Source organism: Pistacia vera, unplaced genomic scaffold (assembly GCF_008641045.1).
Source record: "Pistacia vera cultivar Batoury unplaced genomic scaffold, PisVer_v2 Contig142, whole genome shotgun sequence".
Taxonomy (NCBI): Eukaryota; Viridiplantae; Streptophyta; class Magnoliopsida; order Sapindales; family Anacardiaceae; genus Pistacia; species Pistacia vera.
The window spans coordinates 664,222-685,018 of record NW_022195489.1 but is presented as its reverse complement, the minus strand read 5'-3'; the positions used below and the strand labels follow the sequence as shown (position 1 = coordinate 685,018).

General features: G+C 38.7%; 3 protein-coding genes and 1 non-coding gene across 7 annotated transcripts; 2 read left to right on the top strand and 2 right to left on the bottom strand.

The window, feature by feature from the left end:
• The first annotated feature begins 7,170 nt into the window (after positions 1–7,170).
• On the top strand, positions 7,171–12,201 carry LOC116123426 (peptidyl serine alpha-galactosyltransferase). The gene is made up of 8 exons (XM_031409200.1): positions 7,171–7,620; positions 7,981–8,151; positions 8,612–8,855; positions 8,971–9,171; positions 9,335–9,798; positions 10,143–10,307; positions 10,432–10,675; positions 10,964–12,201. Exons 1-8 carry the CDS (start codon positions 7,319–7,321, stop codon positions 11,597–11,599), a joined length of 2,427 nt encoding a protein of 808 aa, XP_031265060.1. The 5' UTR covers positions 7,171–7,318; the 3' UTR covers positions 11,600–12,201.
• Positions 12,202–12,589: 388 nt separating this feature from the next.
• On the bottom strand, positions 12,590–12,662 carry TRNAE-CUC. The gene has a single exon. It is a non-coding gene; the product is annotated as a tRNA-Glu (tRNA).
• A 1,110-nt stretch (positions 12,663–13,772) lies between these two features.
• LOC116123425 (protein WVD2-like 7) lies at positions 13,773–16,956 on the top strand. Of its 2 annotated transcripts, none has more exons than XM_031409199.1 (9): positions 13,773–13,933; positions 14,142–14,660; positions 14,741–15,073; positions 15,190–15,248; positions 15,353–15,427; positions 15,909–15,984; positions 16,080–16,142; positions 16,262–16,372; positions 16,534–16,956. In XM_031409199.1, the coding sequence occupies exons 1-9, from the start codon at positions 13,865–13,867 to the stop codon at positions 16,747–16,749; spliced, it is 1,521 nt and encodes a 506-aa protein (XP_031265059.1). In that variant the 5' UTR covers positions 13,773–13,864; the 3' UTR covers positions 16,750–16,956. The 2 variants fall into 2 exon arrangements, with proteins under 2 accessions (XP_031265059.1, XP_031265057.1); XM_031409197.1 differs by having other exon boundaries at positions 15,882–15,984.
• Positions 16,395–20,598, bottom strand: LOC116123424 (protein FAR1-RELATED SEQUENCE 7-like). Of its 3 annotated transcripts, none has more exons than XM_031409195.1 (3): positions 20,428–20,598; positions 17,293–19,920; positions 16,395–16,699 (listed from the first exon to the last, which is right to left on the bottom strand). In XM_031409195.1, the coding sequence occupies exon 2, from the start codon at positions 19,914–19,916 to the stop codon at positions 17,466–17,468; it is 2,451 nt and encodes an 816-aa protein (XP_031265055.1). In that variant the 5' UTR covers positions 19,917–19,920; positions 20,428–20,598; the 3' UTR covers positions 16,395–16,699; positions 17,293–17,465. The 3 variants fall into 3 exon arrangements, with proteins under 3 accessions (XP_031265055.1, XP_031265054.1, XP_031265056.1); XM_031409194.1 differs by having other exon boundaries at positions 16,395–16,656; XM_031409196.1 differs by lacking the exon at positions 16,395–16,699 and adding an exon at positions 16,795–16,877.
• Between the last annotated feature and the right edge of the window lie 199 nt (positions 20,599–20,797).

Genomic DNA, 20,797 nt, shown 5'->3' with positions numbered 1-20,797 from the left:
ACTATTTTACAAATGGGTCGACAGGAGCCACTAGCCGCATCACGACAGAAGTTAAAAGACTTCGTTTTCAAGAACATAGTTGCCGCTACGAATTCCTCACACCCTTATCTCAGATAATGAAAACATTCGATAATGAGAGTTCAAGCAGTTCTGCGACGAGCTGGGCACCATAAAAAATTTGCCTCAGTCGCCAGCCGCAAGCGAATGGCCAAGTTGAAGCAGTCAACAAGACCATAAGCACACCTGAAGGCCAAGCTCGGCAGCCAAGGGAAATTGGGCTGACGACCTCCACAAGTTTAGTGGCGTACAGCAACCCCAAGGACCTCCACCTCGGAAACCCCATTTTCATACCATGGCTGTGAAGCGATGATCCCTGTAGGGTCGGGACCAGTTCTCTTCGGAGGGACCTGTACAACGAGGACGAACGAAGCCTTCTGAGAGCAAGTTTGGATCTAATTGAAGAGGTCGCAGCAAGGCTTCGCTAAGGATCAGCCTACCAGCAGCGAGCAAAAAGGTTCTTCGACTCAAAGGTCGGCGAAGAGACTTCCGTCGGAGCCTGGTGCTAAAGGAAGTTCTCCTCGGACCAGAGGCCAAGTGCGGGGGTGCTAGGGCCTACCTGGGAGGGTCCGTACCGGACGACAAAGTGATCGACCGGGAGCACCATCTCAAGAGATTGAACGCTCCAAGGTACCCCGAGCTTGGAACGCCGACACCTTCGGCCATACTATCAGTTCCCAAACTAGTCAGTTTTTGTTAATTCTTTTTTCAAGTATTACGCTTGCTTAAAACAGTTCAATGTGTCTGTTCGCATGTAATCGCTCATGTAATCACAATTGTAAATGTGCTTTTATAAAAAAGCAACTTCAATTGAAGAAAATGTCATTACAAAGTCTAAAGACTCGGGTACAAGGGAACAACTCTCTAACACTAAGCTGGTCGGGAAGATCCTTCGAGCCGGAGCCACCTGCCTGGTTCGGTCCCGGGTCGGTCGCGGCGCCTGGTCCTCCTCGGCCATGACGCAGGTCGCTGCAGGTCTGGAGGTCGAGAAGTCCAACGGGTTCTTGCACAAGGGTGTATGGACCGATCGCCCAGTCCGCGCCTTCTCCTCCATCCCTCGGAATTGTCTGCATTTCGCAGAGAGTGACTCTCTCCCTACTCTCCTGAAGCTCGGCCTCAAGGGCTAGCCTTTCTTGTTCGAAGCCCCTTTTCTTCTTCAGCTCGCTGGCCCGTTCGAAGGTCGCCCGATCTCCTGGTCCTTCTCAGCGACCCTCCTGGTGAGCCGGGCGGTGTCCTTTGAAGCTCTTTATCTCCTCGCGCCGTCGAGCTCGCCTTTTAGAATCCACTGTCGAAGGCGGCGTCCTTTTGGTGCAATACCTGTTCGCCGCTTCGAACGCTTGTGTTCTTTCGGCTTCGACGGACTCCAAGCTCTGCTTAGCTTTCGCGACCTCCTCTTCCAGGTCGCTTGTCCCCTTTGCGTCCCCCAGCCTTCTTCTCCATGGACATCCTCATCGCAAGCAATCCCTGCGAGCAGATAACAAGTTAGAAATAAATCGGATTGAAATTTCAAGTACGGCTAGTTTACCTTGCTCAGATGCTGAAACGACGTAGCCAACAGGTCGTCGGCCGTGTCCGCAAATTCGTCATACGACTCTGATAGCTCACAATCTAGCAGGCCGTAAACAATTGGTTGCAGGTACTCGGGCAGACTCCCCAACGAGTCTAAAACAGGTGCATCCTTCGCCTTGTCGCTAGCACCTGCCTCGCTCACGGGCTCCTTGCCCGACCTCCGGGATCCCTGGCGCGACCTTAGAGGCTCTCCCTCAGATTCAGTCTCCGACCCTTCGGGCTGAATCTGCTTCCTTTTCTTCGACCTCTGGGCCGGAGCCTTCCGCTTGGGACGAGCAATCGGCGCTTGAGCGGCCTGTTCCGACCTGGTTGCCCCTTGCGCAGCGGGGCAGGGCTGAGGGGCTGGGACTGTTTGCACCGGCTGTGCCGGGACAGCACGAGCAGCATCAGCCTCCCTCTCGATCCTCGATCGAGGAAAGACAAACGGTGCTCGGCGGGACTGTCTGGACTCCTTTGGGGGCATCGTTCCTGCATTCAAGGTCGTTAGCAAACGAAACCAATTCGCGACCAGAAGGGGACCAAGTGTAACTTACCTTCCGGAGGTTCTAAGGACGCCTGGTCCAGTACTCCGAAGGATACAAGCCTGTCCGGGTCAGCAAGTAGCGACTGCTCGGTCGTTCTATTAACTGCAAAACAAAACAGGTCGTTACTACGGATCGGGCGAGCAGATAATGAACTCAGCGAGAAAACCTACTTGGATCTTGAAAACGGCAATAGCCGTTGTAAAAGAAAAAGAAGAACTTTGACTCGTAGGCTCCCGCATTGCTGGGGTAGCTGTGTATCCCCGCGGCAATGGTAGGTCGCCGAGACAGGTAGTACGAGTCCTTGTCCCTACTCTTCTTAAGGTAGTAGGCAACACCGAGCTCCACCGCCGTTGGCTCTCCCAAGCTGCTCTCGCAGCACGCGATGTACATCGCGACAGCGATGACATACGCGTTTGGCATCAGTTGCATCGGTGCGATCTCGAAATGATCCAGGACCGACCTGATGAAAGGATGGAAGGGAATCCTCCCTCCACCCTTGAAGATCTCCTCTGAGATCGCGGCGAGGCCATTGTCCGGGCGCCGTGACGATCTGGTGTGGTTGAGGAACACCTCTGCGCGAATATCGTACTGCGTCTTTATTCTATCAAATTCCTCGGAAGTAAGAACCGAGTAGACATCGAGGGCTGCGTCCTCGGGGACTTCCCGCGAGGACGAGCTGGCTCCTTCCTCGGGTCTGGATGTTGACGGTTCCATTCCAGTCTGCAACATCGACAGACACGGTCATTAGTGCCTTCGTGTTCGTCCCATGTAATGACAGAGGACACCTAAAAATCTACAAATGACTCGAGCCGCCATCCACGACTCGAATCCAAGGGCGGCGTCGCGTCTCCGGTGAAACGCCGAGAGACCCAACGCCACTGTTCAACCAAACCAGTGCAAAAATAATAATAATATATATATATATAATAAAGGAAAAGAAAAACCTTACTCTCTGAGATGCGAAGCTGATGCCGAAACACGTTTCGATTGCCTGAAAGACGCCGATCGGAAGAGAGCTGTTCCTGGTGTGTAAAGATTTTTCACTTGAAGCGAAAGAAATTTCGGTACCTCATCAGAAAAATGCAAGTTTTTATATGAGGGTTGCGAATCGACGGTTACCACCCCTTGGAACTGAAACGACAGCCCACTCTCTCTCCCCGCATTAAATGCTCCCCACGTCGCATTAAATGACGTGATAATGGTCGTCGTTTCGGTTACGCTGCACCACTAACGCTGTCAAATGGTGCCAGCATAGCACGCGAGGCATTTAATGTGTCTGACAAAAGCTTTAACGCGCGCAGATCGCCTGACAGCGTAAAACCAAGTTCATTGAATCTGCAGAGGAGCGTCCCTCAGATCCAGGTTGCAAAGGTGAAGATTGTTAGGTCGCTCTGGCAAGGAACAGCGCGAGATCGTGTTCGCCAGAGTTCTGTGACGAGCTCATCCCGTTCAGGTCGGAGCGAGCAAAAACTCCAGCGTAACTTAGTTTCCAAGGTCCGATCCTCGAACCTTAAAAACTAGGGGGCTTCTGTTATGCCCAAGAAAATAAAGGGCTGACGTGGGAAAGTCACGTGAAGGGTGACCTACTCCCGTCAGAGCAGCACGCACACGTCTGACCTGTCAAGTGATATGGAGCCCACACGCGTCCTTTTTTCTGCAACAAGTCGTGCGATGTCAGCTTGGGAAAAGGGAAATGGGACGTAAAGCCGAATTACATCCTGACAATCACACCAAACCATGGATTTAGTGATGATTATACGCTTCAGTCCAGTATAAAATGAGGAGGACCCCTTCATTAAGGGGATTCGGCCATTTATCATACAGAGAAAGAAATCTCTCTCTCTTGTAAACTTTTCTTTGACTTTTTCGTCTTATGTAAGTTAGCTCGCGACCGCGACCTGACACACACTAATATCAATACAAATCAGTGGACGTAGGACTTGCTACCTTAGCATCCGAACCACTTAAAAACTCCCTTTACATTTATTTCGCTTTTATATATTTCATTTTTGCGTGTATTGAACGGCCAATCAACGTTATACACGTGAGAATTCATTGGTGCTTAAACAGAGCATCAACAGAATGGAATATAAATTCTATTTGGTTATCCTTATATAGATATAAATATCATTGATTGAATTTCCATGACTAGAGAATATAAACAGACAAAATATGAACAAACAACTGTTCATTAAAGCACACATTTATTCATGATGTTTAAAACAACTTTTCGGATACAGTGGAATACTTATTTATTTAATATAAAAGTTAAAATAAACATCAAAATTATATACTATAATCGGTTGTTGATGTGTTTGTAGTTGTAATGGTTGTGGTTGTGGAGACTTCAATTGTTCGGCCATTGTGTTGTATTGGTGGGACGTGTTTTCCAATAACACCAGTTACAGTGGGATGAGTATTCATACTTATTGCAACTGTTTGGTAATTAATATCATAATAAATATAGTCATATTTAATTTTTAGTTTCTTATAGTTATCAATTTTATCATTGTTCGACATTAACTAATTACAATTATAGATTCAAATTTATGTTAGAAAGCTGTGATTTTTCAAACATAAATTATACAGCAACCTTTCAAAGCGATTGAACATGAGAATTACAGTAAAATGCTGAAGTACAATCTAAATAGATTTGCATCGTTCCTCTTACAATCAAACAAATGGTTCGGTTGCTTGCTACAATTCTACAAGACAATGAATAATGGTTCAACATCAGGACTCTTATAATGCTATAGTAAAATCTAAATAGAGTTACATCTTTCCTCGTACAATAAAACAATATGGTTCGGCTACTGCCAACAATTCTGTAGTACAATTGACAAAAACTTGGTTATCAAAATAGTTCGGCAAAGACATTAGAAAACAACACCAAAACCACTGATCCACATAATTTGCCACATGGATTTGTTAAGTACAGTAGTAGACAAATAAATGGTTTGGAATGGTCTGCCTATGTCTTTTTATAATTGAATAAAAAAAATTATTGGTTTGGCAGATGGATTTGGTAATTTTGTAGCAGAATTTATGGTTTATTATCTGGACTAAAACAATCAAATAGTGAAAACCATACAATAACTTACATAACCTTTTAACAGAAACTATATAACAAACATGATAAACGATTGAAAAGTAGTATAACAACACAGTAGTCAATAAATTGCAACAACACCTAAAATTTTTACATTTCTAACAAAATATATATAGCAATAATAAACCAAAATTACAGAGGCGTAGGCAACTAAATGCATTACCTTCGATAGCACGTAATTCACAACGACGACAAATGTTATGATTAGACTAAAAGTATATACTTGCATTAAAACAAAATAAAAAGTTTAACAATATTGGCCAAACCAAAAGAAAACAATTACAAATAACACCTAAAAGTTGACTACCTCTTTTTTTTCAGATAAATCATGTAATACACTGTTGATACATCCACATACCTATAGGATTCAAAGTAACGAATCATTTAAGTGATACAACACATCTCTTTAAATTCACGAAATTCAACAATACCCCTAATTAATACATTAATGTTCACATTTATTCATGCATATTAATTATAATAAATATTATATATATACCCTTTCACGTTGTACCCTCCACATTCAATATATTAATTATAATGAATATATATATATTATATATTATAATATATTATATATATATCTTACTCTTTTACGTTTGATACCTGCACATTCAATTAGACAAAAACAATGAAAGCTAAAGTGTAATATACAACATTATCATGAATGTGAAAAGTTTTCTTGATCTAATATATAATAAAAAAAACATTAACATTCATAAAAGATTAAATGTATTTGTTATTAATAATATAAAATAGTATAAACCAAAAACATGTAAACACTTGTAATAATTATAGTTTAAACCAATAACATGCTAACACTTCTTACAGTAATTATAAAGTCATATGTGGTGGTTAATAACAATGCTTTAAGATTATCATAAATGTGAAGAGTTTCTCTTGATCTAATATAATAATAATAAAATATTTAACATCTACAAAACATTGAATGTATCTCTTATTAGTAATACAATATAACCTAAACCAATAAGAACGTAGATACTTATAATAATTATAGTTTAAACCAATAACATTGTGATACTTGTAATAATTATAGAGTTATATGTAGTGTTCCAATTGTATATACTTCGTGATTATATATATATAGCAAAATTATTTTTACCTACGTATTAGATGACATCAAGTACGGTATTTTAATAAGGAATAATACTTTGCGTACTAACGGATTTTACTAACCAGTGTACTAACCTTTGTTAAAATCACATATAATACCTATATTATACGTATAATATCCATACTATATTTTAATTAATATATAAATTAATACCCATTCGTTAGTACCCATAGCATCACTCTTTAATAGGTCACTTCAACCGTTTTTCCCTTCTCTGGAAATAATAACGCCATAATAATTGAGGGTAAACTTTATCGTGTAATTATTATTAATGCCTACAGAGGTAAATTCTAATTCTAGACTTTAAAGGTCGGGCAATACACGTGTCAGGAGATTACTTACCTATCTTAATTTAATATGTAATTACTTTTAGGTAAGTGGTTTGACTGAACATGCAATAAATGAATAGCTTAAATAAAACCCCAGATCAATGTCTATTTTCATAAAAACCCAAACGAGAATCTCATTAAAGGACCAAGAAAATGATGTTGTTTTGGTACGACTTCGTGGTTTTTATGAATACCAATTTAATATCAAATCCAACTTCAGTTTCGCAAAATCTCCGTAAAATTCAGACCGCGTCAGCACCTGAAGTTCCTCGCGGACAACGTCTCTGTCCTTGTCTTTGAACCAGTTGTCCAACTACTCTGCTTCCATTTCTAATTTTCTATGTTTTCGTTGATTTTTTTATTCATTTATTAAATCATAATCAAACAAAATACAATTTGTCATCAATTTTTTTAATTGTTATTTGCTCATGCAACTCCCTTCCCACTGTCACTCCACTTGCTATAATCGCTTTTTAAAACAAGATAATAATTCAACATTTGACTTCTTAATTTTCGTCTATATTCACTGAAACAATGAAATTCAGATCTTTGAGCCAATACCCATTTGAGATCAGGCCCTGAATTTTGAGCAATAATGGCAAAAATCTTCGCTTTGGCTTTGACGGTGTGGGTGTTACTGCGTTTCGGGTTTGTTATCGGGTCGCATAAACGAGAGGCTCCATACAGGATCCACACGCTGTTCTCGGTGGAATGTCAGAATTACTTTGATTGGCAGACGGTAGGGCTAATGCACAGCTTCAAGAAGTCAGGTCAACCCGGACCCATAACCCGACTTCTCAGTTGTACGGACAAGGAGAAGAAGAATTACAAAGGGATGCATTTGGCTCCTACTCTTGAAGTGCCTTCTATGAGTACACACCCCAAAACTGGTGACTGGTACTTTCTCTGTTTCGTTAGCTCTTTTGGTTCTGGTTTTGATTGTGGTTTTGATCAGAATTTGAGCTTTTCCTTTTCGGTTTCGTTTGTTTGTTGTTGTATGTGTTGAATCTCTAATGTTTTTCAGATGTTCTTTCAATGGATTCATTTCTTTGAATTTGGTGTTAATCATATGCATTCTTTGCTAAAGGATGTGTTTCTGTTATTCATGTTAACTTGATTAGCTAATTTGCTGCACTAATCTTAGAGCTTTCTTTATCTTTTTCCTCTGAAGATAAAAAAATGAAGGGTTTAAGATCCGGGAGTTTCCTTTGCCAGGAGGAAAGAAAGCTGATAAAGCTTTTATGTTTTTTTCTGCAGGTACCCTGCTATTAACAAACCTGTTGGACTCGTCCACTGGCTCAAATATAGTAAGGATGCAGAGAATGTTGATTGGGTTGTAATTCTGGATGCAGACATGATAATACGGGGTCCAATTATACCCTGGGAACTTGGTGCAGAGAAAGGCAAACCAGTTGCAGCATATTACGGGTATCTACATTCTTATGAAATTTAACTTATTCAGTATCACGTTTGAGTATTTCCTCTTGAAAACCAAATTTAACGATGTTTACTTGTAAGATGCTTTGGTCTGGCTAAACTACTAATCGGATACAACAAGGGGTGACCAGACAGGAGTCTTTTGAATCCCTCTGTGAACTTTTTTACGGTAACTTTTGCACTTGATATGTAAGTAAAAACTATGTTAAGGGATACAGTGCATTTACCCTTTGGTGAAGCACTGTTTCAAACACTGTCTTATGAGACTTGAGAACTTAATATATTTTTCTTCTCACTTTTTGGATCATGTTCCCTTATGAAGCTTATTAGGACTTGCTGTTTGTGCCATATTAGCATTAAATAACTGTATCTAGTTTTCACATTTTTTTTCTTGTCCCTTGTGATGATTGTGCCTGTCAGTATGCATTAATACAATGAAGTGCTTTTTCAGGTACTTGATTGGATGTGATAATATTCTGGCTAAGTTGCACACACAGCACCCGGAGTTCTGTGACAAAGTTGGTGGACTTTTGGTGATGCACATTGATGATCTTCGAGCATTGGCACCCTTGTGGCTTTCAAAGACAGAAGAAGTGCGTGACGACAGAGCTCACTGGGCAACCAATATAACGGGTGACATCTATGGACAAGGGTGGATAAGTGAAATGTATGGTTACTCATTTGGTGCAGCAGAAGTAAGTTGGTTTGTCTGTTCTTTCTAGCAAGTAAAACACTTTTTTTTTTCTTTTTTTTTTTCCAATTCCTTTTTTGTTTCTCGGTTCATTTTAATTATGCTTTTTCCTTTTTCAGGTCGGACTTCGGCACAAGATAAATGATAACTTGATGATTTATCCTGGCTATACTCCACAAGAGGGTATTGAGCCTATTCTTCTTCACTATGGTTTGCCATTTACAGTGGGAAATTGGTCTTTTAGTAAATTAGAGCACCATGATGATGATATTGTCTATGACTGCGGTCGACTCTTTCCTGAACCTCCTTATCCTAGAGAGGTATATGAACCTAGAGAGAAATAATAGCATTTATTATCAACAAAAATTGATCCCAAAATTGCTTTGGTCTTTTTACTAATATATGGAGATTAATGTAAATGACAAATCTCATTCAAGATAATCAGCATCAGTAATTGAAGCTTAAGATTCTTTCTTTGTGCAGGTAAGGGCTATGGAATCTAATCCAAATAAAAGAAGAGCGTTGTTTTTAAATTTAGAGTGTATCAACACCCTAAATGAGGGTCTTCTGCTGCAACATGCAGCTGATGGATGCTCTAAGCCAATGTGGTCAAAATACTTGAGCTTTTTAAAAAGCAAAACTTTTGCTGAACTAACCCGACCTAAACTTCTGACTCCTAATAGTAGAAAAAATCAGGCAGCTGAACTGCTAGATGAACCTGGGAGACCTCATCCAAAAATTCACACCATATTTTCCACGGAATGTACCCCCTACTTTGATTGGCAGACTGTTGGGCTTGTTCACAGTTTTCACCAAAGTGGCCAGCCTGGAAATATCACACGACTTCTCAGCTGTACAGATGAAGACCTAAAGGAATACAAAGGCCATGATCTTGCTCCCACTCATTATGTCCCTTCCATGAGCCGCCATCCACTTACAGGGGATTGGTAATTCACTTTCCTTCTTTTTGCTTCTATTAGAGTGTTCTTAGTCTTCTTAGGTTTGTCTTAAACCCTGAAACTAGGCCACCTACTTCACATCAAGGATGTTGAGTCTGGAAAGCAGCCACTTATTATGCACATGTTCAAGATTAGTACTATATGCTGAGTAACATTTAGAATTCAGCAATACCAGCATTAAAATTGGCAGGATTTATGTGAATAGATAATAACATTTTTTCTCAATGGTCATGCTAGTTTGTACAAAGAAGACAATAAGGAAGGTTGAGAGAAGTGAATGTCATTACTTGTGAAACAGTATGCCAAAAACTAATCTTTTTTCTCCTTATCAGGTATCCAGCGATTAATAAACCTGCTGCGGTCCTTCACTGGCTTAATCATGCAAATGTTGATGCAGAGTTTATAGTTATTCTAGATGCTGACATGATTATGAGAGGTCCAATTACTCCATGGGAGTTCAAAGCAGCACATGGCCGACCAGTGTCGACACCCTATGAGTAAGAATATATATGCATTTGCACCCAGTACCCCTTCCCTGCTCTCATTCTGTTTATATATTTGTTGTGTACAAAATTAATTTACTCATATCTATACATTTTTTTATTTGTTTATGCATGTTAGCTACCTTATTGGTTGTGACAATGAGCTTGCGGAACTCCATACACGCCATCCTGATGCTTGTGACAAGGTTGGAGGTGTAATTATTATGCATATAGATGATCTCAGGAAATTTGCTATGTTATGGCTGCTTAAAACTGAGGAGGTTCGTGCAGACAAAGATCATTATGCCAAAAATATCACTGGAGATATATATGAATCTGGATGGATTAGTGAGATGTATGGTTATTCATTTGGAGCTGCAGAGGTATTTTATTCTAGCACTTCTAGATGGTTATCTTTAAGCTTTATGGAGAAGATGCCAAAATTTGTTTGAGAAATTCTGTTGATAGTATTATTCTATGAAGTGATTGTGATAAACTGAATCGCTTACATGTTCAGCATTCATATATTAATTCTTTTGTCCTCTATAATTTGGTCTTGAGATGATATGAACTCCTTCATCTAAAGTTAATATCCCTGTTGTTTTAGTTTTCATAATGTGTTTCGTTTCTATTTGAGATAATGTTTCTTTGTCATGTTTTTCCTTATGCAGTTGGAGCTGCGGCATCTCATAAGCAGGGAGATATTGATATACCCAGGATATATTCCTGAACCTGGTGTCAACTACAGAGTTTTCCACTATGGGTTGGAATTTGGAGTTGGTAATTGGAGCTTTGACAAGGCAAACTGGAGATCTGTTGATGTGGTCAACAATTGTTGGGCTCAGTTCCCAGACCCACCTGAACCATCAACACTTGATCAGACTGATGAGAAACTCCTGCAACGAGACCTGCTTAGTATAGAATGTGGAAAGAAACTTAATGAAGCACTGCGGTTGCATCATATAAGGAGGAACTGCCCTGATCCCAGTTCCTTTGTTAAATCGAATTCTGATACGACAAAGGAAGCTGTAAGTTACAGGAAACTCGGCGGGGTTAATGGAGTTGATACTCAGGAATCAGCTCTGCCTGCCGTAAAAGATGGGCTATTCAGTTCTTTGAGGTTCTGGGCTATTGCTTTATGGGCATTTTGTGGTGTTGGTTTCTTGGTAGTCATGTTTGTGGTATTTTCAGGTCGTAAAGGAAAGGGCACACGAGGTAAAAGTTACAGAAACAAGAGAAGAACTTATTTGGGAATGTCAGACATGAATGGACGTGATAGACTTCTTCGTGGTGACCTATCTTTATAACAAAAATCCTACAGGAAAATTGCCATATTTTATAGTGTCGAACGTTCCAGCACACAAGAGAGAGTCACATGGTCAAGTTTTAATGAAATAGTTTTGGAAAACTTTCCTCTTGCAGTGAAGGTAGCCGATATTTCCATGATGGTATAACAGATGATTTGAGTTCATTGCCTGGGAATGCAATTGTTGTTCCAGCAAAATTTGACTTCCAAGCTTCTGCTGCCAGACCGCTTCATATTTTCTCACACTTGGTCAAATACAGTTTTGTGAAGGTATAATGTATGTTTTATATCCAATTTTAGCTCTAAGTTACTAAATTGTGGGGGAGGGCCAATGTATTAACCCAGTATAGCTGTGTAGCTGAAGTTGAAGAAACAATAATAGCATTGCGAAAAGAAAGTTCCTTTTGTACTGTAACTATAAACAGTTACTACATGTTATTATTCTTCAAACAGCGTAATAGAAGAAGAAACAATAAAAGAAAGAAACCTTTCACTTGTTCTTTTGAATCATCAAAATGAAACTTTTATGTGCGAGGTTGAATGTATCGATATCCATCAGGTGTATGATGTGAGGATTGTTTATTATTTCATGCAATGCCTTAGGCAGGGTGGCAGCGGTTATTAACAATAATTTTAAGTATAACTTTTGCCTTTTATTTTCATTTACACCACCAACCAGAACCAGACTTTTTAAGTTCAGATTCTGATGGCTTTTGGTTATTTAAATTGGCCAATCTGGGTACAAGAGGTTGTGCTTCATTCTTATTTTTGAGCTGAATTTTAATTGTGTTTCTTCTTTTGCTCTCCTTTTTAAGCTAGTTTTACTTCCCTCACATGTTTGGCTTAAATTTATTAGAAACACGCCCAGTTTCATTAATCAACAATAAAATTGATTAATTTGCTGAACACTTTCATTAATGTTCTTCATAATTTGGAAAATTAACAAAATTAAGATGGAAAACATGTACAAAAATAAAATGAAAAATTTAAGTTCCGTTGCCGGGACTTGAACCCGGGTCTCTCGGGTGAGAGCCGAGTATCCTAACCACCTAGACTACAACGGAAGTTGTTGCAATGTTTTAGTTTTACAATTATTTATTTTATTAAAATAATTGGAGTTAGATGATCTCTCTTCTATATGAAAAATCTTTCAAATTACTGTGATCAAACAAAAACTAGAATTAAATGGAGGCGGGCTCTTACTTTAACTTTCCATTTTTTTTTTCTTTGTTCAGTTATTAAGCCAGGAAATCTTTTATGTACTTTTTCTCTTTGATCTGTGTTCCCCTAATTAATTTTACAGCCAATAAAAGAAAACTTCTATACAATAATATTAATGATATGAAAAACTTTTTCTTTTTAATGTTATGATTATCAAATTATGTGGTATTGAGTAGTTGATAATCTTATTTTCTTTTCTAAAAGAAGTTAGATTAATGGATCCCACAAAATTATAAGTTGGAAATAAACTTAAGTTTACCTCTATACTAAATTTTTTCTAGATATCAATTGCTGCAACTACATGGTTTAGTATACTGGGTGTCTTATTACAACAATCATTAGTACTTATACCACAAACATTAAACCTTAAATCTCACCAAAAATGTTGAATTCAGTCCTTGAAGAAATCCCTAATCTTAGAGTATCAACATGTCAAAGCCTACATTCTGTTACACACCATTAGTCTTTTGTTAATGATGTTGCAATTGCAACAACTGGTTGTTCAGCTTGCTAAAATCTCACCTCACCTGCTGCTTTCCTTCAAAACTACTAATGGTCAATCGCCATCTCTTTCAAATCCAAACTAATCACATCCTTAAACTACTTTTGTTCTTCTTTACCTTACTTTACAATTCCACCAATTACCAACTATTTCCATGGCAGTTGGTCGGAGATTGAGCATGTTTATGCCTTGAGAGCAAGCTTTTGGGCCTTGAAATTTCAAATTTCATGAATAATTGGAAGCATGTAGGCCCCCCAATTGGGCTGAAAAAGATTTCTAAAGTCTTCCCAAAAAAGAAAAAGAAAAAAAAATTAGGAGACCCCACTTGGAAATAATGAAAGAGAAAAAGAGTGCACCAAACTTTTTTCTCATCTGCACTGACTATGGCGTGCTTTTCCCCAAGAGGGACCATACACTTTTTCATTTAAATTTCAAATTTTTAAACCGTTTGGGAAGTGGGAATGAATAAAAATATGTTTTGTAATAACTAGAGAGTTCAAAGTTTGGATCTTTTGTGGTTTGAATACTAGCACCGCAGAGAATATGGGAGAATCAACTTGTCTCATGCAACCATTCTCCTATGTTTCTGGCATTCCTAGTGAAGCCAAAGAGGTAAGTTTTTTAACCAACATTATTGAGTTTTTAGCATTTTTTCTTTGTCTTGCTTTGAGTTTTTGATTATTGGGTTGTAATAATTCATTGTAATGCTTCATGGGTTGGTTCATTTTGGTCCTTCATTTTTGGCTTCTTATTTTTTTTCTTGTTCTTTGTCAGTTTGTAGTGGGTATGGTTTGTGAAAGTGAAGCATTTTGTGTTGCAGGGGAACCCCATCCATGCACTTGGGCAGTCCATTTCATTCGGGAGGTTCGTGTCAGAGTCGTTGTCTTGGGAGAAATGGTCAACGTTTCCTCATAAGAAATATGTTGAAGAGGCTGAGAGATACTCCCGCCCTGGATCAGTTGCAGAGAAGAAAGCTTTCTTTGAAGCTCATTATAAGAAAATTGCTGAAAGAAAAGCGGCAGCTTTGCTTGAGCAAGCTCAAAATGATGCATCAAAGAATGTTTCCGAATCAGAATCTGTAGATGGAGTTAACAATGTCACAACCCAAGATACACGTACGATGCCCTTCAACTCCCAACCAGATGTCAAGGCCAGTGAGTATAATGAAGGCAACAAGGTGGAAGCAGCAGATTTTGTAAATGAAAACAAGATTCTTGTGGAGAAGAATGTGAATGTGGAATCAACACAGCAGATTGGTAATGACAATAACAAGGTTGAAGCATTAAGTCAGCTTGGGGTGGATGATAAAGCAACTCAAATGGGGAAACCTCAGTTGAAGGTAACAATGTTGACTGATATTTTCTTTTTCCGGTTCCAATTTCTTTGCAGTCACCAATTTTTTTTATTTCCTTGTAGCAGAGTTTAGACTCTAAAAAAGATGAAAAGGTTTCAATTAGCAAGAAGAAACCAACACTGTCATCCTCAAAGTCATCAAGTTATGGTGAACCAGCAGCTCTATCTCTTTCCAAGAAGGAAAACAACTTCACTCCAATCAAGAAGAAACCTGCAATAGACTTAGCGGAGAAGAAGAGATCAACTCCAAAATCAACTCATAAGTCTATTTATTTTACTCCTGCCCGAGAAATTAATAGATTAACTTCAACCATTATCCGGAAGATTGATAGTTCAAAAGTTGGCTCCAATGCTAAAGCATCTAAAGATTGCTCAAATCCTCTAAAGACTCCAACTACGGTGCTCACTTCTTTCTTTTCATTGTTCTGCAGTTGCACTCTTTATTTGTATTAAATGATCTCAAATCTTGCCAATGTTTGTCATGCTTACTAAAATAGTTTCATTTTTGTTGTCAGGCATCTGTGAGTGGAGCAGCAAAGCATCCCTTAGCCACTCCTTGGTCAGAAAATAGAAGGTTTCTGGGCCGATTCAGATTATTTAAATAGAGAGAGAGAGAGAGAGAACTTTCTGACGCTATTGATATTCTTATATTGTTGATTCAATATGTATAAATTGCAGGACTGGAACGCCTCATGAGGCCTCTGTGTCTGGGAACAAAACAGTTCGTGCAAGATGGCACTTCCTCCCTACAGAGTAAGAAATTCTGATAAAAGGGAATGTTTCAAAGTAGTTTGTGGTGTTCATGGTGATTTCATAATTTAGTAAACCAAAATTACTTTGCATCTTTATGTGACAGGTGGAAATTGATAAATTCCATCTTCTCTAGGAAACCAACAAAGCTTTGAGTAGAATGTTCTGAACTTATTTGCCCACCATATGAGCCAAAATGTTGCTGATTTGAATATGAAATAATATCTAATAAGCTCAATATGAAGCTTAGGTGACCAAGGATTGTACCCAATTCTTAGCATAGTTTGTATACTTAAGCTCACAAGGCTGCAAGGGATCATTTTAGTTGTGTGACCATAATCTTTCTTAACATTTCATCAGTAAAATTCATAAACAATGGTCCCAGGAGCTGATACAGTGGCATTTGCCACGTAATTTGAAGGGACTTAAAGTCCTGATTATTGTTTTTTTATGCCAGTTGTTCAAAGTTTTTGAGTGCCTGCAGAAACAAATTGCAATCTCCAAATTCATCTACACCTTTTCGTTTTAGGACTGAAGAAAGAGCTGCAAAGAGAAAGGAGGCAAGGCTTTGAACAATTAATGATTTCCACTCTAATTCACTCTGCCATAATATTGTGGTTAATCTTTTGTGCACTTTGTATTTTTCTCTTTCCAGAAGCTAGAAGAGAAATTTAATGCCAGTCAAGCACAAAAAATCCAGCAGCAAGCAACACTTAAGGTTGTATCTTTTTGCCAAGCATATTTTAAATTTGAATAACTTACTTTCATATTTCATTATTGAATTGAGGCATAGTTCATATCAATACATGACAGCCACTGATCCTTCTGTTTGAGCAGGAGAAAGCAGAAACAGAACTCAGAAAACTGCGACAAAGCCTTTGCTTCAAGGCCAGGCCACTGCCAAATTTCTATAAAGAAAGATCAGCATCTAAGAATGAGATTAAAAAGGTACATTCTGTCAAGACATTTTGAGAGCATTCCGCTTCATATATTTCCACCGCATTGACATAAAACTTATCTGTAAAGTATGCCTTCCCTAGTTTTGTCATTCGGCTCAGAAGGTAAATTGATGCAATTTTTCTTCTTTTGATTCTCCTCCTCTCTTACAGGTTCCACTGACACAACCTCAGTCACCGAAGGCAGGAAGAAGTTCCACACCCGGCACAGTCCAGAGCAAACTCTCCCAACCTTCTCAAAAGCCTTCAACCAAGAACATCGACTCCAATGGATTACTGGCAAAGAAAAGTCACAAATCTCATTCTCTCAATTCAAGACCTGCAAGGCTTACTCATGAGAATACATCTCCAAATATTCAGCAAGAGTAAGCAAAACCATTCAAGTATCATGTTCCTAGGGAATCAAATTATTGTTGAGCAATGTCGTGCTGCTGAATGAATAAGTTGAGTTTTCACGACGCATGAGACCATTGGCTACAAATCGTCACAATCATGTTCTGTATGCAGAGTTTTTCCTGTAATTAGTCTTTACTAGCTTCAGCTATTGTAAAAATCCATGCAAAATTGTTGAGCTTATGTTTTTAAGTGCTGAAAGCCACAATTTTTTGTTTAAATTTGAACAGCCCATTTACTTCAATATACAGATGATGGTAAATATGGTAGATTAAACCATCATTATGCGGTTTATGCTACTACTAATAATCAACCTCTATGGCAAATCCAACAAAATATTGATGGGAAATTGTGCGTGTGAGTAAGAGCAAAGAATAAAGAGTAAAAACAAAGCAAAACAAAAAGGAGCAAGAAAACAGAGGGAAAGTAATGAGTTTCACATTCTTTTATGCCATGTAACAGTAAGTGCGAGATAAAAATCAAACAGGTAATTTACAATATATCTACAAAAATACTCACCTTACTGCTCTCTCTTTATATGAATCTGTTTAAGGAGCAAATCGAAAAATGCTTCCTCACGTGCAGAATCCATTGCTAACATCCCATCTTTTAAAATCAGAGATCTTAACATCAGCTCCCATAAGCCAACTCGCAGTCGATGTCATGTGATACACCCAACTATGTATAGAATTTCAAACCCTTGCATCTCTTGTCCACCTCTTTAAGATATAATGGTCGGGTAGAATTTTGATATTTCTATAGTCAAGCACTTTTAATGCATGACTGCACAAAACTCCCATATACTCAAATTTCATACAGCTGCACATAACTGTCTCATCAGACAAGTTATAAATCACTGTATACTCTCGTAGTTGACCATAGAAGCTCACTTTATACTCAAACAATGAGCCACTCCCAGTGCACTGGTTAATGACAATATTCAGACATGCTTCATATTCTTGTTGAAACAGTTCAAATATCTTTGGTGTGTAAACATCCCTTGCATGCTTCAAGAGAATCACATCCCCCATTAGTTTTGGCATTTGTTGGTTCATATCATAATTAGCTTCTAATTCTTTGTAGTGCCAATCATTCACCATTTTCCCAAGTTGCTTGAAAAATAATAGCACATCCGAGTCAGACTTTAGATACTTCCTCAAGTTAGCAGTAAAACATTCACATAGTTGTGCCCTTCTTATATCAGCGCAAAATATATGCCTTCTGTATGCTGTGGCCCACTTCTCTCTATCTTTAAATATCTCATTCAACCACTCATTTTCCCAGAGACCATAAACATCCAGCATAACCTTCCATGCATGGATGAAGTCCTCTTCCTCCTCGTGATCAAAGAAGCAACTACATAAATCATTTTTAAAGCAATCTGAGCTCACAAACATGTGGTGTAGCTGTTTAAGAGCCTTTTGGTACATGTGCCAAACACATATTCGATGAAGTGTTCCAGGCAATGCGAAAGCAATCGCTTCAGCCAGTACTGCATCTTGATCGGTGAGGATTGTTTTTGGCCTTTTCCTAGACATCACCTCTACGAAAGTTTGAAACAACCACTTGAAAGACTCGACAGTGTCATCATACAATATTGCACCACCAAAGATCACCATTTGCTTATGATGGTTCACCCCAATGAAAGGTGAAAATGGTCGACCATCTTTGACAACTTTGTAGGTTGTATCAAAGCAAACCACATCGCCGAAGTCACTATAATCCACTACCATCTTTGAATCAGCCCAAAATATATTAGTTATTTGATCTTCAGCATCAAGTTGCATAACATAGATGAAAGATGGATTTTTCAATTGCTTGCTTCGAAAATATTGCTGTATCCTTTCTACTTCACCCTCTTTCATTTCTCTTGTATGTTTAAAAGAAAGTTTACTTTTGTAATCTATGGGATTATATCCATGCTCGTCTCCAACTGCGTTGTGTGGTAACTCAAAGGTTGATTTTGGCTGTATTGTAAACACATTTTGTACGTTTCCTTCAGCAACTTGGGACACAGCTAACCTCTTTTGTGATCTTAACATGCGCACTCGACATGCAGCGACAAGGTCATGATTGTGCTTTTCTTCAAAATGCGTAACACGATATTTACCATCAGATTGACGAGAAATCACCAATTGTGCCAAACAACCAATTCTGGTTTCCTTTCGAGATCTCTTCACATTCAAATCCCGCTTGTCTTTTTGCCGATAACCTTCCCTAAAGCAAGTAAACCTCCTAGATGCCACAGCACCATCTATTTTGCTCCTATTTACATAATCTTTTCGAACACTAAAACCTACCTGTCCAGCATATGCATTATAAAACTCATATGCATGATCTTCTGAGTCAAACCCCATTCCAAGTTTTGGTTTTCCATCCATCCTAGAACTATTAATTAAGTCAGCTTCAACTGCTTGAGCAAAGGTTAATCTCTTCTGCGAAGGTAACATGTGAGTTGTACTTTGTGTCACAAACTCATGATTGTGTTTTGTTTCAAAATGGGTAACACGGAACCTTCCATTAGGCTGTCGTGCAATAGTCATATGTGCCAAGCAACCTGTCCTTGTTTCCTGCTGAGACTTCCTGACATTCACATTATGCTTCGCTGGCCGATAACCTTGTCTATAACAAGTGTATCTCCTGGACACAACGGCACCATTTATCCTACTTTTATTCACAAAATCTTTCCTGATGCTGAATCCCTCCAACACAGCATATCTACTGTAACATTTGTATGCATGATCTTCTGATTCAAACTCCATGCCAACTTTCGGTATCACAAATGTAACTTCCTCATCTTTTACAAGTATCCCTGCCCCAGATGCAGTCATAGAGGGAACTCTTGGACTTTGAGATTCCTGCTCACCATCAACATCCATCTCACACTTGTTGGAAGAGGAAACTCGTAGAGTCTGACACTCCTCATTATTAATATCCCCCATACTTTTATCAATGGAAAAAACACTTGGGGTCTGACAATCACGCTCACTATCAGTACTTTCACTGCTAGTTTCCACAGTGGAATCCTTTTGGCTTTCCCTCTCCTGCCCCACATCTATGTTCACCCTAAGCAATTTCTGAAGTTCAACTTTTACATCCTCTTCGGGTTGATGACTTGACACATCAGCTTCTCTACAATCCATCAACCTTCATTCCAAGAAGAAAACGGAAGCCATGAGTACCAAGTAAAAAAGTAACCACTGTTCACAATGAGTAACTCTATAGCAACATTTAAGTAAAACAAACAAAAGATAATCTATAACTACTTATTAAAGCAACTGAAAAACTGAAACACGAGTAAAATGCTCAAGTATGAGCTTGAAAATGCTTAATTAAAAAATTATTAAACAAAAAACTGCAATCACTTCTCTTTTCGAGCACAATTCTAAGAAACTAACAGTTCCTTCCAAATTTTACAGCAGATACAACACTAAAATGCCAAACCCCACAAGCTGATCACTACATATCTCGTGTTTCTTAACTTCATATTCAAAATTAAACACTTAATCTTCAACTCCTAAATAATTCTTGAAGTGAACATACCCTCTTCAGCATATGCAATTACAAAGAAATTAAGCAATTCACATAACACTTCTCAACACTGTAAGGACAGAAGAAGAATGGGAAAATTTAAGGTGTTAAGAGGGTGCAAACCTTGTGATGATCAAGCAGAAATCAATGGACAGGATCTTCTGATTTTCAGTTGGGTGAAATGGCGGGAGTGATTATAACACTGTGAAAAGAGGAACCGGATGAACTGTAGAGATTTAGGGCTTTTCTTTTTAGTTCAGTTGCAAAAACGAAGATAGAGTGGAAAGACAGGTGTCAGATTCTGACGTGGGTTGCGTTCGATTAATGCTTGACGTGGCTATTTATCATTGCTTAACTGGACTCTACCACATGTTGCCACTTGGATGGTAGTTTTGGATTTTTCAAAGGTTAAATAAAATAGGGTGATTATTAATTTATTATTCTAAACCCCCGAGGTTTCTCTGATATACTCTAAGCCCTGGGGGTATGGTTG